This window comes from Melitaea cinxia, chromosome 19 (genome assembly GCF_905220565.1).
Source record: "Melitaea cinxia chromosome 19, ilMelCinx1.1, whole genome shotgun sequence".
Lineage (NCBI taxonomy): Eukaryota > Metazoa > Arthropoda > Insecta > Lepidoptera > Nymphalidae > Melitaea > Melitaea cinxia.
In genome coordinates this window covers 9,205,166-9,225,997 of record NC_059412.1, presented here as the reverse complement: position 1 = coordinate 9,225,997, position 20,832 = coordinate 9,205,166, and the positions used below count along the sequence as shown (strand labels likewise).

The 20,832-nt window shown below is 34.0% G+C and overlaps 1 protein-coding gene across 1 annotated transcript; it reads right to left on the bottom strand.

Moving 5' to 3' along the window:
• Positions 1-17,865: 17,865 nt before the first annotated feature.
• Positions 17,866-18,875, bottom strand: LOC123662593. The gene has a single exon (XM_045597415.1). It carries the CDS (start codon positions 18,865-18,867, stop codon positions 18,001-18,003), a length of 867 nt encoding a protein of 288 aa, XP_045453371.1. The 5' UTR covers positions 18,868-18,875; the 3' UTR covers positions 17,866-18,000.
• Between the last annotated feature and the right edge of the window lie 1,957 nt (positions 18,876-20,832).

The following is a 20,832-nucleotide window of genomic DNA, read 5'->3' as shown; positions in this document are numbered from 1 at the left end:
GTAAGAACACGTATAAAATATATTTAATGCCGACACTACAAACACCACGAAGACCAACTAGCTTATTTCTTCACAATCCCGCTGGAATAATTATTCTGCGATATATCAAATTACATTGCAAATAATTAATCCGGGCTAGCGAATCAGTTTCTAAAAGTAATAATTATTATCTTATACTGTGTGTGAATGGATTAATTTATTTTATACGGGAAATATTGTGTTATCCATGTACCGTTTCATATTTTTGTGTACAGTACACAATAAATAACACAATATTTCTCCACAGAGCTTTGAATTTTTTATAATACAATTATTGAATAAGTTTTTGTTTATTTCATTTATTCAAAATACATATATTATCTATAATATAAAAAAGAGTCGCTGAATGTGTTGCTAAGTGCAAAACTCGAGAACGGTTGGACCGATTTCGCTAAATCTTTTTTTAAAATATTCCTTGAAGTACGAGGATGGTTCTTACGGAGAGAAAAATTCAAAAAAAAATTTAAATTTCCTGAAAAAGTCTAAAAACAACACTTTTCTATACTCCCATACAAAATATTTGTGATAATACTTAAAAGTCAATTTGAACTTTAATACCATACGATAAAGTTTGTGTTAGGCGATACGAAGTTCGCCGGGTCAGCTAGTGTTTTATAATTTTTTACCTAAAGAATGAGGATACCTATATTACAATTATAATTTAACTGGAGTTATTTGCTGTGTCCTACCTCAATTTAGCTGTTATTATGCACATAATAACCTACTATTTTTTAATGTGACATATTACACACATAGACATCTTTCTATTTCATACCTTAGCTTTAAGTTTCCATTAAACAATATTTATTTCGTGTTATGAAATAAGATGGTGGAACGAACAAATTCAATACTGGGGCAAGTATCCCAATGGGGTGATTGCAACCTGGTCACGTTCAACGCCGCCAAAACGCAGGCCTGTTTATTCTCCACCAAACGGAGTCCTTTCAACTTGACTCCTACTTTCCGTGGTACACCTGTCCCTGTGTCCGATACCCTCGACCTCCTTGGCATAGAGTTGAATTCTAACCTCAACTTTGGCAATTACATTGAGTCCAAAGCGCAAACTGCGGCCAGAAAGCTTGGCATCTTAAATAAGGTTAAGCGATATTTCACGCCTAAACAGCTTCTTACGCTATACAAAGCTCAAATCCGATCGTGCATGGAATATTGTAGTCACTTGTGGGATGGCTCAGCTAAATATCAACTCGCCACACTGGACTCAGTGGAACGCAGAGCCAAGCGGCTTATCGGTAATGCCAGTTTGGTGAAATCTCTTCATACTCTGGCTCACCGAAGAAAGGTTGCCAGTCTAACGGTCTTTTACAGGTTGTACTTTGGAGAGTGTGCCCTGGAGCTGCACGAGCTCATACCCCCATCTCCTTTCTTCCATCGGACTTTCAGACGTACCGCAGGCTTCCATCCCTACCTGATTGATATACCTTTCATTCGTACAAAGCGCTTCGAATCATCTTTTTTAATGCGCACAGCCAAAGAATGGAATTCCCTGCCGGCGTCTGTATTTCCGAGTTCATATAACCCGAACATGTTTAAAGCGCGAGTGAACAGGCTTCTTCTGGGCGAACTCGCTCCATCTTCGACCTCGTCTGTGCTCTAGAGCTAGACTGAGGTCAAGAGTAAGCCCATATCGTAATAAAAAAAAAAAAAAAAAAAAAAAAGATAAAAACGTAACAAAATTTATTGAAAAATTACCTTTCGAATCATTACTCAAAAAAATATTCTAATAAACTTGTAAGTCATCGAAAAATAGTCCGAACTTAGCCGAACGTACATAAAATTACATTCACATTTGTATTAATTAGCACGCAGATATATAATAATAAATACGTATACGTCAGCGTAATGTGTGTATAGCAGCTTGTCTTGTTTTTTTTTTTTCTGTCAGGAAATTGTGGTACTACCTAAAAGCAATGTTTTCAATAAATTATCACTCCAATAATAAATTTCAATTATAGTAAATTTGTCATGCTAAGTATTTTTCCAATGATTAATATTTTTGTAAAAATTCATTCTTTTTCTGTTCTTGTTAGTGTATGTCTTGTTGGTGTTAACGTTAAATAAATAAATGATTAATTAATACATAATTATAATAAAAATGTAATCGCTGGACTGTGGATCGTTGTCTGAACATTTAATATATAAGAGAAAAAAATATTATTTGGATCTTCATCGACGCAAATAGCACCCAAAACAATCATTGTCAGAACTTTTGTCTGTTTGTCTGTGCGTTTGTGCACGCTAATCTCAGAAAAGGCTTATCCGATTTAGATGCGGTTTAACTAATATATTGTGGCAAGCTTAGCTTAACATTTATAAAAAAGTTATACTAATTTAAAGAATCACGTTGAACATGACGGTCACTATTCCACACGGACAAAGTCAAGCAAGCGCAGCTAGTTTAGTAATAAGTATTTTGATTCTTGTTCCACTCTGAATTTAAACGCTCTCGTCTTTAAAATATGTATTTTTTTTTTTTTTTGATCTCTTGACAATTTCTAACTGCTACTTTTTTTCAATAGTCAAAAATTAATATGGGTTTTAATGATAAATATGATGCTTAGTACATGACTCTTCTCTTGCAAGTAATTTATTTATTAAGAATTGCTAGCAGTTTTTATATGTTACGATACATAGGAAATTTAATGTTATTTTATTAGACTACATTTCTAAATGAATAACCATATTGAAGCAAACGCGACATGCAGAGTTATGCTGTTAATCTATACATCTATACTCTTTACAAATTAATAAATTTGGAGTGTCTGTTTGTAATATTGAAATAACCGCTTTTTACTAAATTCATATGGATGTATACCAAATATATATAATACATATACCAAAATTACATTTTTTTACAATTTTTGTCGGTCTGTCTGTCTGTCTATCTGTCTATTTGTTCCGGTTAATATTTGGAACGGCTGCACCAATTTTGACGGGACTTTCAATGGCAGATAGCTGATGTAATAAGGAGTAACTTAGGCTCCTTTTATTTTAGAAATTTATTTATTTTGTAACTCTGAGAACTAAACATTTTTTTTTTTAAATTCCACGCGGACGAAGTCGCGGCACAAGTAGTGTAACAATACTTATAAGAAAACTTGATTATACAATAGCAAATACTCAAAATAGAAAAAAAAAAATTATAATAATATATAGATAGAGAATAGATAAAATAAAAAATATATATTCTAAATGGTATGATAGTATTTAAATACTAAAGTGAATTCTTTTTTAAAGACAAGAGTTTTCAGCGCAACAAGTTTTCTTGCAATTGTATGACGTTAATTTTTAAACCTCAGTTATAGTACATCAACGAGCAATTCTTGTATATATATATATATATATATATATATATATATATATATATATATAATTTGATACTCGTAAACGGCTCCAACGGTTTTCATGAAATGTATGCAGGGGATTTCGGGAGCGATAAATTGATATAGCTAAGATTCATTTTTAGAAAATGTCGTTTTATCCCGGTTTTTAGGCTCTGAAAAAATAGCTACAATATCGTTATAATATGAAGGTAAATTTCGAAATTGTTAATAAAGTTGTAATAGCTCGGTGGGAAGTCGGCCGGTCGGGAGTGATATAGAAGACTAGAGTTCAAATCACCATGTCTCCAGAATTGTTTGTTTTTTCTTTTTATTTCTAATTTCACTCATGATTTTTTATTGAAATAACCAGTTCATATTTTTATTATTATTTCGGTAAAATCGGAAAATATTATTTATATTTTATCAATATGTAATTCGTATTTAAATATGATTTCCAAAAAACACGATATACTAAAAATACTGAGGTAAGATCGGTCACCCAGGTACTTAGGTTGGATAGGATTAGATTAAAACCATAATTTATCAATTGTATTTCTTCTAGTTTGAATTTAGAGTTAAAGCAATTTATCATTAGGGCAAGTATTTTTAATTATCGAAAATCGTACTTTAAGGTTAAGTATTTAAGTTCAAAAAAAGAACTGAATAGAGTAGGTACATATCTTGTGTTGTTGATAATTGTTTTTTTTTATAAATATTCATAGAAATAATACATATATAAATATAAAATACATAAAATACATTTTATAAATATTCATAGAAATAATACATATATAAATATAAAATACAAATATTACACAAAGACTCAGGCGGGAATCGAACCCGCACCCCGTGGAACAGAAAGCAGGGCCACTACAAACTGCGCCAGCGGGCTAGTAGATTGTTGTTTATCTTTTGTTTTGATCGAAGCCGGGGCGGGTCGCCAGTAATTCATAAAATGAACTCAAATTAAACTAAACTAAGCCCAGACGAGATACATCAATTTGAATTAACTAGTAAAACCAACAAGTTGTTATAAATCAAACAAAACAAATTAAATGACATCAATTTACATTACATTTAATAATAATAAAAACCTATTATGTCGTATAAAATCCAATCAAGTTAAATTAAGTTAATCAAAATTCAGTCAGTAAATACATATAATTAAATTTTCATAAATTGAAACACAAATATCAAACAAAATAATTAAAATACAATAGTTTAAATACCATAAAATTAAAATAAGACAAACATCAAAACAAACAAAATCAAATTTAGTCAAAATTAAGACAAATAAAAAAGACGGAATTAAATCAATTTGCCGTTAAAACAAAGCATTTGTAAGCAAAATAATATTTACAGGTAAATTTATTAGTTATTTACTACATTTACATGCATTCGCATGTCGCATGCATTCAGCCTGTATCATCCCACTGCCGGGCCTCTTTCTATACGTACGAGAAGGATTGGAGCTTAATCCACCACGCTGCTCCACTGCGGGTTGGCGGATATATTAATAATATATCCAAATTATATCATCAGTCATCATCATCATCATGACATACTTAGATAATATATCCAAATTATATATTAAGATATATTTATAATAAATATTTTAGATTTAGCTTGTTAATTTCTTTATGTATATGTATATTCATAGCTGTGACATATACTCATATAAGGGGTTTTTTATAGATTAACGCATATAAGATTCAATTACTGTCGTTTAGAAATTTTAATAAGCTGTTTTCCGGGATACCTTCTAAAATATTTGCTCCTTTTGCAATTACATGGTTACATACAAGCCACAAGGGCGGATCCAGATATTTTAAAGGTTATTTTAAAAAAAATTTAAGATTTATTTTAATTTTTAAGCGCAGTACTTAGATACCTACATTAATAAAATATCTATTTTTTAAGTGTATCTATTATTATTAAAATTAATAATTAAATTATAACTTCTTGTGACGGCTTTGTGATCCCCTCCCCCGGCGCCAAAGCTGGATCCGCTCTTGGTTACTAATTTCTGCTTCGGTTCGAGTACCTACAGTCACCTTGTAAATTTTATCGTTGTAGTATTATAACCAAATTATAATATATTGAAATTGTGTAGCTAAGATCCTGTTTGATTTATTTGAATAATTTTCCTTGATTCGATTAGATTTTGTTTATTTTAATGTATATATTTTAATTTGAATAAACTTCATTTAATATTGTTAACATAATAATAGAAAAATACTTGTTTTTAATTCTAATTGTATAAAATAGGAAAGAGTTAAAGTTTAGTTTAAAGTTAAGTTTTTGTGAAACCAAGTGTAATAACAAAATTACTTAAGTTCTTAGATGGAAAAGGGTATTTTTCTGTTAAATGTATGCATTGAATTATGTTAAGTAGATGTATTTTTTTATTTTTTGGTACTTTTGTCAAAAATTCGCAAGAAATAAAAGGCTTTTTTATTTTTATTTTATTTATTTTTATTATAACCCTTTACTAGCTATACCCGTGCGAATAATTCGCATTCAATAAGTATAATAATTATCACTTTACAAAATTACAAAAAAAAAGTATTATTATAGGTGAGTTGATTTGAAATTAAACAATAAAAAAATTACGGACCCTCAATCATGTTGACGCTGTTTCAGAATTAAAGCCGTCATATACCTACATAATTTTATTAATTAATTAATTTACAAAAACAAAAGCAATCACGACTTTTTAGTTGCTAATGTCAGTAGAGCAAGCAATTATCTATAATAAAATGATATATAATTTATGCTGAGTAATTGTGAGGTTTTTTTCTAAAAAGGGAAGCAAACATCTTAAACCTTAGCGTAGGTATTAATATATATGATATTCAATAATAGACGATCAGACTTTATAAGTTTATACAAAAAATAAACATTGAACTTTTAAAAGCAATTATTGGAATTATTAGATCTATTATTTAAGAAAAAGTTTATAACGTTTAGTTTCTGCATAACAATTTTTAATTATACCTACTATCTAATTCACATATTGATTTTTAATGTTTACGCAAGTTTTATATTATCTGACCTTGACTGGATTTGTTCTGTTTTGCGAACTTTTAAATGCATAAATTAAGCAATAGACATATGGTAGACAAAACGCTTGTGATGCTGCTAGTGTTGCAGGGCTGTAATCTACGGAAATCGATTACCTGGTCTCAATATTTGTTGAAAAAAAATCTTCATGTCTTAATAAGAGTTTTAAAATTATAAGTCCGAAAGTCTGAAATTTTAGAGAATATTTGATCTTTTCAGTTTTACAGAGTTATAAAGACTTATTGTCTTAAAAGGTGGTATGATGATTTCTTAAGATATTTTAATACTTTTTCCAAATAAATATATCCAACAGGGTCACCATCGGGTGAGCCGTGCGCTTATTCGAAGATTAGTACATATGTGGTAAATATGTAGCTAGTGCTTGTTTGCCGATCGACCTAGTTGGATAAAAAAAAAGTTCTATCGAAAACACTGCTTAAACACTTTGAGATGTACCAAAAAAGGTATGGTAGAATTATTCTTCTTTCATTGGTCTACAAAAACAGTCCGTGTTGACTTTTAAGAAAGCTATTCATACTTAACTTCTAAATAATGCATGTGTAATTAACTTCTAAATTTATATTGCACTAATTCTAAAGCTATACGGATACAGTATTAATTACAAAAACCTTAATTAATTTTGTTAATTGATTAAATATTTATGATATTTACTAAATACGTTAATTAATTAGATAATTGACTAAAATACGTCAATAATTTAAACATTTTATGTAAAATTTGATACTTTATGTTATACATTATACATATTTATTATATACGTTTGTGTGTATATACGTTTGAACAAATAGGTAAGTAGCTAAAAAGTCAGCGCTCAATTAATTTAAATAGACTAAAAAAAGCAAGCGAAAATATTATTCAATTAGCAGTGCCCGCGACTTCGTCCGCGTGGAACTTATAAAAAATTATTGTTCAGTTCGCAGAAACACAAAATAAATAAATTTCTAAAATATAAGTAGCCTAAGTTACTCCTTATATCTGCCCAGCCGTTTCAGAGATTAGCCGGAACAAATAAACAGACAGACAGACAGGCAAAAATTGCAAAAAATATTATTTTAGTATTAGTACCGTGTATACACCCATTCAGTAAAAAGAGGTTATTTTAATATTACAAACAGACACCAATTTTATTTATTTGAATAGATGACGGGTCAGATACCGACGACGCGACACCACCCGCTCGACCTTCGCTTCGCGCCCCCCGTTGTTGCTGAGATAAATATTATTATTATACTAGGTAGCTAGTTACACGTGCAAAGCTGAAAAAGGACGCTAGCGTCGATAGCGAAATATACAACAAAATCAGTGACATCAAGTACGCGGTACCTTCTTGTTAGTTAATTAATTTTATTAATTTTAAAATAAAATATAACACGCAAATTTGTATCATTTGGGACCCCCTCCTCCCCCTTTGTCACGCTAAGTCACACGTTCAATGATCCCCTAACAGACATTACTATGTAACAACCACAGCCCACCCATCCTCCTAGAATATTTTTATTTCGAAAGTATAGGTGTCTCTATTTATTTAAATAAATACATATTTAGTTTAAAGGACGCTCTCAGCGGGTGCTATTCTATTTCCGTGATTGCGATAATCCCCTTCCCCATATAATTGCAAACGTATTTGACGGGACCGAATATAGGATAGAACACCTAATGAGAAAAACTACTTGTATCATTTTTTCATCAATAAATTATTGTAGTACTAGAATTCAGTTGGTAATAAAAACAACTGATTCAAAGATATTAAAATAAAATAAATAAAATTGTGTTTACTCGCAAACGAAAGAAAAAACCAACTTCAATTACATCGACGAGTAAAATAACGTTTATAGACGAAAACATAGTAAAATACGCATTATTAGATATAACTCGAAAAGTACTTGATCAAATTCAAATGGGACTATAATGATAAGCACCACCTTTTGAATAAAAAAAGAATTATCGAAATCGGTCAACCCAATAAAAATAAATTATGACGTAACACACATTACAAAGAATTCAATCGAATTGAGAATTTCTTCTTTTTTTTCAAGTCTATTAAAAATAATAATACACAACGAACGGCTTATTTCATATTCCATCATTGTTTTAAAAATAGATCACATATGTGCACACTAAACAAACGGCGTATTCTGTAATAATTCAAAAACTAATAAAGAAAATTACAAATCTAATCTGTCTCTTTCTTACATTGTACGAGCGTAATAATTTCGTTACCTATAACGTTAATAGTAGCAATTAACAGTAACGGTATAGATAAGTAACGTTAAAAATAACGTTAACTGAGTTTTTACCGGTAAAAAATATAACGGTAAAATTGGTGAAAAATACCGGTATCTAAAGTATCGTTACTCCAAAAATAACGTTATGCCGACCTTGGCAAATTAACGTTACCGAATTTTTAACGGTATTCCAAGCCCTAGGTTAACGACCCTTTGAGCGCGATTGGTACAAACATAATACCTATTACGCGTCCGCGTAATTTAAAAACGTGCAAAATTGTTATCTATTTTGGTAGGTCAGTGTTGTGTTAAGACATATTAAAAACATTTGTTAAATAGTTTTAGTATTCAGTATGATTCTAATAATTTTCTTTTTATAATTTTTGTTTTTTAAAAATTTATTGTTTCTTTTAATGCTTAAATTTTAAATTCTGAAAATCTAAATTCTGAATCTAACATAGTTTTTGCAAGTAGGTAATATCACGGGGAGCACACATGGCATATCAACAATATTTAATAAATTTAAGTATTTCATTGACTATATTTATTTCAAGATCAAAATATTCGCGAAACTTTTGCTCGAACAGTTCAACAAATGCGATAAAGACAACAAATAACAATAACAACAATTATTAATAATAAAATACCACGTTATTACATTAAAATATTAAATCTTGCAACAGCTGAAAAAAACAATCAACGTGGCACGTGTGTTGCAATGACCCTGAGAACGTCTAACGGTGTAAAGGACAACTGGCTGTGCCAGGGCTGCTAGAAAAATTTGTCACATTCATACAAAATTTTCTGTGGTCATATTTTTTAACAAAAGAATTTGTTGGCTTAAAATTCGTATAATTTTCGTTTCTTCTTATTAATTGATTGGCTAATAATGTGCCCTTAAGTGTATCATTGGATAAACTGTTTCTAAGTTTTGTTCTGATTAAATGAACTTCATTGAATGCTCGTTCATATTATAGATTGCACTGTGATGGGGAAAAAATAACAAATTTAAAGCAAATTGAGGCAATATTTTATAATTTTCAAATTGTTTTTTTATTTCAAAATGTATTTTTTTCAAGTCGAAATTATTATCACAAAAGAAATTATAAGTTTCATTAGAAAGCAAACAAATACAGCCTTTATATGATTTTTCAGAGTCTTCATTCAAGTAAAAAAAAGATCTAGACACGCGTTACGTAGTTGGGAAATTCAACGAAATTCTTGTTTGCCGGTGGATGACGTTTCTTTAATTATGAAATGCTTCCAGGTAATAGGAATATAAAAATCGTACATTTTGTGTACGATCTTAGTCTAGCGATCGTACATGAGTAAAAATGCAAAAAAAAATTCGTATGAGTACGATTAAAATCGTACATCTGGCAGCCCTGGTGCGTAGGCTAGCGTAAACAAAACATGTTATAACATGTTTTTGGTTTTTTCCAGGCTCGCTGCGTACGCGACAAGCGGCCAGTAGTCTCTATGCGCTTTATTTAGATACTTGTGTTTCTTGATGTTATTAGCGTTGTTTTGTCAATTTTAATTAATTATTGGATTATCTCGAAAAATTCTTGGAGTGAATTGTGCGATATTTAACGCTTTATTTTTATAGTGATAAGTACTTAGTTTAATAGTTATTATGTAAATTGTGCGATATTTAACGCTTTATTTTTATAGTGATAAGTACCTAGTTAATAGTTATTAAGTGAATTGTGCGACATTTAACGCTTTATTTTTATAGTGATAAGTACCTAGTTTTAATAGTTATTGAGTGAATTGTGCGAAATTAGACGCTTAAGTATTAATATTAACAATAGTTTTTATTTTATTTACAATGCCACGCTATAATTACACAGCTTCGGAGTACGCTGACATGATTTTTGTTTACGGAGAATGTCACGGCAATGCTAATTTGGCAATAGAGAAGTACAGGGAGAGATATGGGAACACCCGTATTTGTCCAACCAATGGCCGCACTATTACAAATGCTTTCCAGAGGATACGGGAAAATCAATGCTTAATCCCGCATTTAGATACTGCTCCTCCACGTGCAAGTCGATTGCAGGATGCTGAAATTTTAGATTATTTTTCAAATAACCCAACAACCAGTTTGCGTAAGGCAGCACGTCTCCATCGTGTGGATCATAAAACGATACATAATGTTTTAAAAAGTGACAAACTGAGGCCTTTTAGGTACAGTAAAGTGCATGCAATGTTGTCAAGGGACAAGCCCGTCAGAGAAGCATTCTGCCGCTGGATGCTAAACAAAGTTTTTGATAACCCAAACTTCCTGTACAATGTGATGTGGACGGACGAGAGTACATTCACAAGGAATGGTTTATGGAACCGTCAAAACCTTCGATATTGGAAACACGTGAATCTAGCACGGGAGACGTCCCACCAATACAGGTTTACGGTAAATGTATGGGCGGGCATACATAGAAAAACCATAATTGGTCCTATTTTTATTGACGGCAGTTTAAATTCTGATAAGTTTCTGGAACTCCTAAACGGACCAGTTGCTGATTATATTGACGAGCTTAGTCTAGACGCTTACAGCCAGATGTGGTATCAGCTAGACGGAGCACCTGCTCATTCAGTTGTGTCTGCCAGGGAACGTTTATCGGAAATGTTCGGACAGCAGTGGATTGGCCGTCATGGACCATCAAGGTGGCCAGCGAGATCACCAGATCTCACGCCGATGGATTTCTTTTTGTGGGGTTTTATAAAAAACGATGTGTACTCAACAGAAGTAAATACAGTTGATGAGTTAAAAAATAGAATTATAAGAGCTTTTATTAAATTAAAAAACATGACCGCCAATGGCGAAATTATGTCAAAATTAATTAATAACATTGTAAGAAGATATAATTTGTGCATCAGTGTTCATGGCGGACATATCGAAAATTTGAAAATTTAGTACTATCACCGTCCAAACAACCCAAGTAGTAGTTCATTGTGGCACCGCGCGTCATAAAAGGTCAGTGAACCCATAGCTACACATGTTGTAATAAAATTTTATCATATTTTTCTTATTTAGTTTGTTTGAAAAAAAATCTTTTTTTATTTTGACCGTAGGACTTTTTTGATGGTTTTGAAATACTCCTATAAACTAGTATTACCGGTGTTATCAATTTTTGTCGTATTGTCATCCCCACTCTGTATATACAACCTACATATAGTAGAACCTACTAGCTACCCGGGCAGACTTCGTTCTGTCAAAAATTAATAGTAAAAATTTTTATTTTTGGATTTTCTTTTCTATCAATACCTTCCGTGGGCTTTAAGAAACATAAAAAAATAATAATTAGCCGAATTGGTCGAACCATTCTCGAGTTATGCGTTTAGCAACATCCAGATAGATATACATACTGACTTTGACTGTTTGTAAAGGAAGAGAAAGTAAAAAACATTTGGTGAAATTTAGAATCGTTTGGCACGAATTTAAGGGCGAAAAGGGGTGACTGGGTGAGGAGATGTCACGGAAGGAAATTATGCCGATTTACATATATTTTAATAAATTATATTTACTGAGTTAAGGTGTAACAATAAAAGACTGACTATTTTGCCTGTTTTCAAAATTAAATTGAGACTGTTATCTGAACCGCATTGACCAATCAATCTCCTTCGTGTGTTCTCCACTCTCTGTGACATTAGCGAATCAGCTGTGCTCCACTGGCACAAGTGAAAGCCATTAAACCAATCAATCAATCAATAATTACTGAGCCGCAGCAACGCGTGGCTGGGTCAGCTAGTATATATATATATTTATATATGTATGTGCCCGCGGCTTCGCCCGCGTTTAAATCAGTGAGTCACAAAGTTTTCCCGGCAAACTTGCCACGATGGCGAAGTGGCTTCTTCCGGACCTGGACAGATATAATATAATAAATAACGGTTCGTTATTAAACAGGTTTGTTTTCTTTGTTGGCGTCCTGTCGTGTTGGCGCCATGGCGCGTTGGCACGTTGGCGCATTGGCGTTTTGGCGCATTGGCGTGTTGGCGTGTTGGCGTGTTGGCGTATTGGCGTGTTGTCGTATTTGCGTGTGGCGTGTTGGCGTATTGGCACATTGGCGTGTTGGCGTGTTGGCGTATTGGTGTGTTGGAGTGTTGGCGTGTTGGAGTATTGGCGTGTTGGAGTGTTGACGTTTTGGTGTGTTGGCGTTTTGACGTGTTGGCGTGTTGGCGTATTGGCGTATTGGCGTGTTGGCGTATTGGCGTGTTGGCGTGTTGGCGCATTGGCGTATTGGCGTGTTGGCGTATTGGCGTGTTGGCATGTTGGCGTATTGGCGCATTGGCGTGTTGGCGTATTGGCATGTTGGCGTGTTGGCGTGTTGGCGTATTGGCGTGTTGGCGTGTTGGCGTATTTGCGTGTTGGCGTGTTGGCGTTTTGGCACATTGGCGTGTTGGCGTATTGGTGTGTTGGAGTGTTGGCGTGTTGGAGTATTGGGGTGTTGGAGTGTTGGTGTGTTGGAGTGTTGGCGTGTTGGCGCATTGGCGTGTTGGCGTATTGGCGTGTTGGCATGTTGGCGTGTTGGTGCATTGGCGTGTTGGCACATTGGCATGTTGGCGTGTTGGCGCATTGGCGTGTTGGAGTGTTGGCGTGTTGGGGTTTTGGCATGTTTGGGTGTTGGCGTATTGGCGTATTGACGTGTTGGAGTGTTGGCGTATTGGCGTATTGGCGTGTTGGATAGTTGGCGTATTGGCGTGTTGGAGTGTTGGCGTGTTGGCGTATTGACGTGTTGGCGTGTTGGCGTATTGGTGTGTTGGCGTGTTGGCGTATTGGCACATTGGCGTGTTGGCGTGTTGGCGCATTGACGTATTAGCGTGTTGACGTGTTGGCATGTTGGAGTGTTGGCGTATTGGCGTGTTGGAGTTTTGGCATGTTGGCGTGTTGGCGTATTGGCGTGTTGGCGTATTGGCACATTGGCGTGTTGGCGCATTGGCGTATTGGCGTGTTGGCCTATTGGCGTGTTGGCATGTTAGCGTATTGGCGCATTGGCGTGTTGGCGTGTTGGCGTATTTGCGTGTTGGCGTTTTGGCACATTGGCGTGTTGGCGTGTTGGCGTATTGGTGTGTTGGAGTGTTGGCGTGTTGGAGTATTGGTGTGTTGGAGTGTTGGCGTGTTGGCGTATTGGCGTGTTGGCGTATTGGCACATTGGCGTGTTGGCGTGTTGGCGCATTGGCGTGTTGGCGTATTGGCGTGTTGGCATGTTGGCGTGTTGGTGCATTGGCGTGTTGGCACATTGGCATGTTGGCGTGTTGGCGCATTGGCGTGTTGGAGTGTTGGCGTGTTGGGGTTTTGGCATGTTTGGGTGTTGGCGTATTGGCGTATTGACGTGTTGGAGTGTTGGCGTATTGGCGTGTTGGATAGTTGGCGTATTGGCGTGTTGGAGTGTTGGCGTGTTGGCGTATTGACGTGTTGGCGTGTTGGCGTATTGGTGTGTTGGCGTGTTGGCGTATTGGCACATTGGCGTGTTGGCGTGTTGGCGCATTGACGTATTAGCGTGTTGACGTGTTGGCATGTTGGAGTGTTGGCGTATTGGCGTGTTGGAGTTTTGGCATGTTGGCGTCTTGGCGTATTGGCATGTTTAAGTTAAGCGGACAATAAAAAAAGGTCGATGTTTCCGATTTTAGTAATTTTCCAATATGCAAGGAAACAAAACTAATGAATGAAAACTATTGCTAACGGGCGTCAGATGTAGCCCGGACGACGACCACTGACTACTGCGCTCAGTCAGGCGTTATACACATTATATAATTTATATGTAGAAAGCCGGTAGAGATAACTCTAGAAGAAGTCTCTTCCAGCTAACTTGCGGTAGTTGTTTTATTTATTTTTTATTTTATTACTGGACTTTCATTTGGACAAAATATCTGTGTTGTTACGGCAATAAAATATATAGCCGCCCCCTATCTTCCCGTGGGTGTCGTAAGAGGCGACTAAGAGATAACATAGTTCCACTACCACCTTGGAACTTAAAAAGCCGACCGGTGGCGGAATAACCATCCAACTGCTGGATTTGAAATACACAGGCTGAAGACGGACAGCAGCGTCTTCGGTGCGACAAAGCCAGCCCTGCGGTCACCAATCCGCCTGCCCACCGTGGTGACTATGGCAAACACATATGAGGAGCTTGAACTTGTGGAGGCGGCTTGTCCAGCAGTAGACTGTATCAAGCTAAAGTGAAGATGGTGATAATGATGAACACGGAATCGACTATCTGTTTAAACGTTATATCAAGTCAGTCAGTCAGTCCACTGCTGGACAAAGGCCTCACTGAGTTCGCGCAAGACATCCCGGTTTTCCACAATATAACAATATATTTATATATAATTACTAGCTGTGCCCGCGGCTTCGCCCGCGTTTAAATCAGTGAGTCACAAAGTTTTCCCGGCAAACTTCCAGTGAAACTCAAAATCTCAAAGCGGCTTAGTCGTTCCGTAAACCTTCCTCTTGAAGCCCTCTCTCCATTGGTAAAACCGTATGAAAAGTCGTTCAGTAAATTTTGAGGGAATCGATCACATACAATTTTGGGGACTTATTGTTATAATATACTAACTGTTGCCCGCGACTACGTTCGCGTGGTTATGAAGATATGCATATCAAGATGTTTAAGCAAATTATTTTTTTATTTCAGTCACTTGAAATGCTTATCACGCTGAGTATTTTTTTAAAAGGCACAATTTAGTATAATTTATTAGTTATTTTTATAAAACCTCTCTATACACTACATTTTTAGTTTTGTTTTCAGGCTGCAGTATAAATAACCTAGCAGGCGAACTTATAGCTGCTGTATATGTTTTATACAAACTATCAACCCCAATCAAACGCCCTTAGCAATGGAATATCAAAAAATCCGTTCTTAGCGGACGTTTACTAACTATAATCTACTTTCCTGCTAAATTTCATCTTTGTCCATCCTGGATGGATCCAGCGGTTTTTGAGTTCTCGTGATGAGTGAGTCAGTGACCTTTCTCTTTTATATATATAGATTACGATGCATTATTTGGACTCCTTTTCACCATCTATAGAGCATACATTTTAAATTTCGTCTCTTACTTTAAAAACATAGGCCTTTCATACAAACTTCCGACCCCCGTTTTATCTTTTACGTCCTATACAAAACCTACTTGCCAAATTTCAAGTATGTAGGTGTTATAGTTTCCGAGATTTCGTGATGAGTGAGTCAACCTACCATCCCCCGTTTTAACCCTAAAAGGGAGTTGGTTTCTAAAGATACATTATTTGGACATACTCTCACCATCTGTAGCCCATACATTTTAAATTTCAAGTCTCTTCCTTCAAAAACATAGGACTTTCATACAAACTTCCAACCCCCGTTTTATCCCCTTAGGGGTCGAGTTTCGTAAAATCCGTTCTCAGCGGATGTTTACGCCCTATAAGAAACATATCTGCAAAATGTCAAGTTTGTAGCTGTTATAGTTTCTGAGATTACGTGATGAGTGAGTCAACCTACCATCCCCCGTTTTAACCCCAAAAGGGAGTTGCTTTCTAAAGAAACATTATTTGGACACCTTCTCGCCATCTATAAGGTGTACATTTTAAATTTCAAGTCTCTTACTTCAAAAACATGGGACTTTCACACAAACTTCCCACCCCCGTTTTACCCCCTCAAGGGTCGAATTTCGTAAAATTCGTTCTTAGCGGATGTCTACGCCTTATTAGGAGCCTTTCTGCCAAATTTCAAGTTTGTAACTGTTATAGTTTCGGAGATTTCGTGATCAGTGAGCCAACCTACTATCCCCCGTTTTAACCCCAAAAAGGGGTTGATTTCTAAAGATACATTATTTGGACACCTTTTCACCATCTATAGAGCTTACATTTGAAATTTCAAGTCTCTTACTTCAAAAACATAGGACTTTCATACATTCAACTTCCAACCCCCGTTTTACCCCCTTAGGGGTCGTTTTTCATAAAATCCGTTCTTAGCGGATGCCTACGTCTTATAAGAAGCCTACCTGCCAAATTGAAAGTTTGTAGGTGTTATAGTTTTGGAGATTTCGTGATGAGTGACCTTTCGCGTTTATATATATTATAGATTATAGATTTTTATATATGTAATATTTCTATACATATTTATAAAAAAAAAGTATTTAGCCTTATCAGCTGGCTGTTACCTATAACACATGCATTAAGTTGCTTACCATAGGAACAGACGACCGTGTATTTATGTTATTCGATATCTGTTTATTATTACCTTGTATTACAAGTGGTATGGGAGACCTCTACCCTACCAGACCCTCTCTCCAAGCCGTGCCAAGCGATTCTAAATCCAACCCAATAGAGGAAGAAAATGTTTTTAAAGTGTCCGTCAACCTGTCATTTACTATCTCTACTATTATTCGGTATAAAATATAAATTGCTTTATTAGAATTTTGTAAGTCAAACACAATAAATGTGATTAATTTTACATTATTTTGTTTTTCAAATTTAATAAATATTTTCAAATATTGTTTACTTATTTCTAGTATTTTTTAGAATGTGAAGTACAAGGAAACAACAATTTATTTTATTAAGATTTATTTCTGAAATAAAAGATTGAAATAATAAATACTATGTGACGGGGATGCTATATTTTTACTGTTGGAGCTTCAGACAAAGTAAATAAATATTATTATAGTAAGAAAGATAATGTTTACTTTATTTTTATTTTTTACATCATTCATTTTGAAATTCACATTTTAAGCATTTAACAGAATATATGTTTATACAAATCAATTTTTTTTTGTTCTTAACTAAGTTTCGATCACTATAATCTGAATGTGAAAGAAAAATAAATTCAGGTGAAAATATATAATGTTAAGTAAAATTAAAGCGAGATGTAACCAGCAAAAAAAAAAAGTAGCAAGTAAAAATTTAAGCAAGGAATGTATATTATCTACTATTACAAAGGTCTTAATAAATAAAAGAGATTTAGTATAAAACATTGCAGCTACTTTTGAAATTCTATTTTATTGTCATAAAATAAAATATATATATATATATATATATATATATATATATATATATATATATATATAAAACATTCTACTTTGTAATTTCATTTTAAGCAAAGTAATTAGTTTTTACTTTAGGTATGTCAATACCTGAAATTATTATTCTCACATTTAAAATATTAAATGATGATGGTAATAAGCAAAAATACAAACACTTGTAACATAAAAATCTATTACGTTTATTACAATATTTTCATATTTTCTTCATTAAGTTATTCAAAATAATAAGAAACAAATATTATTTGTTGTTTTTAATTTCAATCAAATTAGCTAGTTATGGTAAAAAAAAAACATTAACTAAACTGATTTAAATGTGCTTCACTATGGACGTGGTCTTCAATACTACGAGCATTACAAATTATTTCTACCTGACATTTGTTACAGAATGCGTTTTTCTCGTGCTCATTTTTAAGGAAGTCTTGAATAGATACCTCCTGGCCGTCGATCAGGTCTTCAATATGAATAAACCATTCCATGTGCTCTGGTGAGTCATCAATGTGTTCCAAAACACTTATGGAAGTATTCTCTATATATTCATCACAAAGCTTGCACCATAATTCATCGTCATTATCCACGCGGAATATTCCATTTAACGGTTTCAGTTTTTCAGCGACGTTGCTTCGATGTAAAATGTCGTTAACATGAGTCTCTATGTTTTGGAGGGAGCAATTAATGTTGCAATTGCAAACTTCGCAATATACGTCTTCACTTTCGCTTGCTAAATAAGAATCGACGTTGATGAATTCGCCCTCTATTAAATTGTCGACGGCTGCCATCCAATTGGCATGATCGTCACTTTCGATATGAGAGGCAACAGAGTCCTCTTCAGAGAGATTCACATTGCAAGGCTTGCAATATAATTGTTCGTTGTTGTAAATCATTCCATTTTCAGCCATTTGGTCTATGTTTTCTTTATGTTTTGTACCATTCGTATGTTCTTCGATACATTTGTTGGCCTTTGGAATGTAAACTCCACAAAAAACACAACGCATACGCGTTTTTGAGTTTGCTAAGATGCCATATAACGGGCCTGTCTTCATTATTACTGGTTCTGCTACTACGTTAATAAATAATAATGTTATTAATAAACCTATTACAAATAATTTGCTTTTCGAGGTTTCTGGCAATTGATTGATTTGTTTGAATGGTAAAATGTGCATTGACGGTTGACAATACTATTGTTAGTTCTAGAGTTGCAACTTGCTAAAAATTTGTCTTTGGAAGTGTGTAGTTACATTAAAAAAAAACAAGGTTTTATTATAACGTTATAAATTACCATCATAAAAAAACGGTAAATAGCGTTAATTTTTCCCTGTACCAAATTAAAATTTTTAATAAAATTTTTAACGGTAATTAGACAAAGAGCAACAAGGAGTAGCCATGTACAGGCGTTCTCTCTGTCAAGGTGTAAGGCCAAATGGCCATATGCGTACAATAAAACTAGTTGCAGCCGCACTGATCACTAGACTAAATCTAGTTGCGCGATCGAATCAACGTCCTTCAAAAAATGCCAAATTATTCTGTTTTGTGCCAAATTATTCTCTTTTGGACTTAATTTATTATATACTACAAATCAAACATCTTCATGTACAATAAACGATTGTAAAGAGTAAAGATTTGATTGTTTGTTTGTTAGCATTGAATAGGCTCCGAAACTACTGGACCGATTCAAAAAATTATTTAACCGTTGAGAAGCTACACTATCCCTAAGCAACGTAAGTTATACTATATTTTCAAAAATATTAGGGATCCTTACTAAAACTCCAATAATGTAACCCAAGGGATAAAAAAATAACCTAAAAAATTCCTTACATTGCGTGCCCTGCAAAAACTAATGATAACAGAAATATATAATGTAGTAAGCCTTTGTAGAAAACATCATCATCTACAATAATTGTATTTGCTCGCAAACAAAAAAAAAACCAACTTCAATTACATCGACAAGTAATACAATAAACGTAATATACCCGCGTTATTAGAGGTTACTAAAAAGTTGTTATCAGAGCTCGATGAAATTTAAACGCAACTATGTCATAAAGGGGTTGTTTCAAATTTATATGGAGCCTGGGCTAGGTATTTGTACAGTATTTTAAAATGTTCAGGTTCATGAAATAGTAATTATTTCTTCATTATTTCTCATTAAAAGGCCTTTTTTACGAGGTAGTTTTTATTTTAAGAATTAAAATCGCAACCACTTGGCATCCTTTTTGACAATGACATGTACACAAATGTCATGATGACATTTTACATAATTATAAATAACTAAAACAATTGGTACCTACGCATCCAACAACAAGTCGATTCTGAGGAGACCTGTGTCTAGTAATGGGTTGTGAAAAGGGGCTGAGACGGATATTTCAATGTCTTATTTATTTAAATAGTGACATTTCATCTAACATAGATAACAAAAATACATAGGTAGATGGCGTGGATGCACTTCGAGAGTTACCATTCTACGTATGTACCCAATTATCAATTTTATAAACTACCTCTAAATCACTATAAAACTACTTAAATGCATATTTTATTTTAATTTCTATGATTTTATACTATTTTTTCGAATACTGTACAAAGACCTGGCCCAAAATGAAACAACCCCTTTCAGTTTTCTATTAAATGAAAAATCATCAAAATCGGTCCACCCACTCAAAAGTTCTGAAGTAACATACATAAAAAAATACAGTCGAATTGAGAACCTCCTCCCTTTTTGGAAGTCGGTTAAAAAGTGTCGCGACAGCATATGTATTATGTAACTATTATAATTATGTTACAATACGTTTGGTGCATCTTTGTTGTGCCAAACAATGCCAGTCTACATATAGTAAACGATTTAAAGTTAACTCACATTTTGAGGAGTTGACGATGTACACGGTGGTGTCAACGAATCAGGAATAGGGAGCGTAGGACTAATGGCATCATAAGACGATACCCTGTCATCTGCTAGATTGAATGATTGTTGATGACTCTGAAAGGATGGATTTAACATTGTTAATTTTCAAAGTTGATAAATCTAAGTTTCATTTCACTACTATGACTAAGGTGAACAATATCAGGTGGACTGATTTACGCTTTATTACCTTGTACATGAGATTAAAAAAAAAACTTACGGGACAAAAGATGTGTGG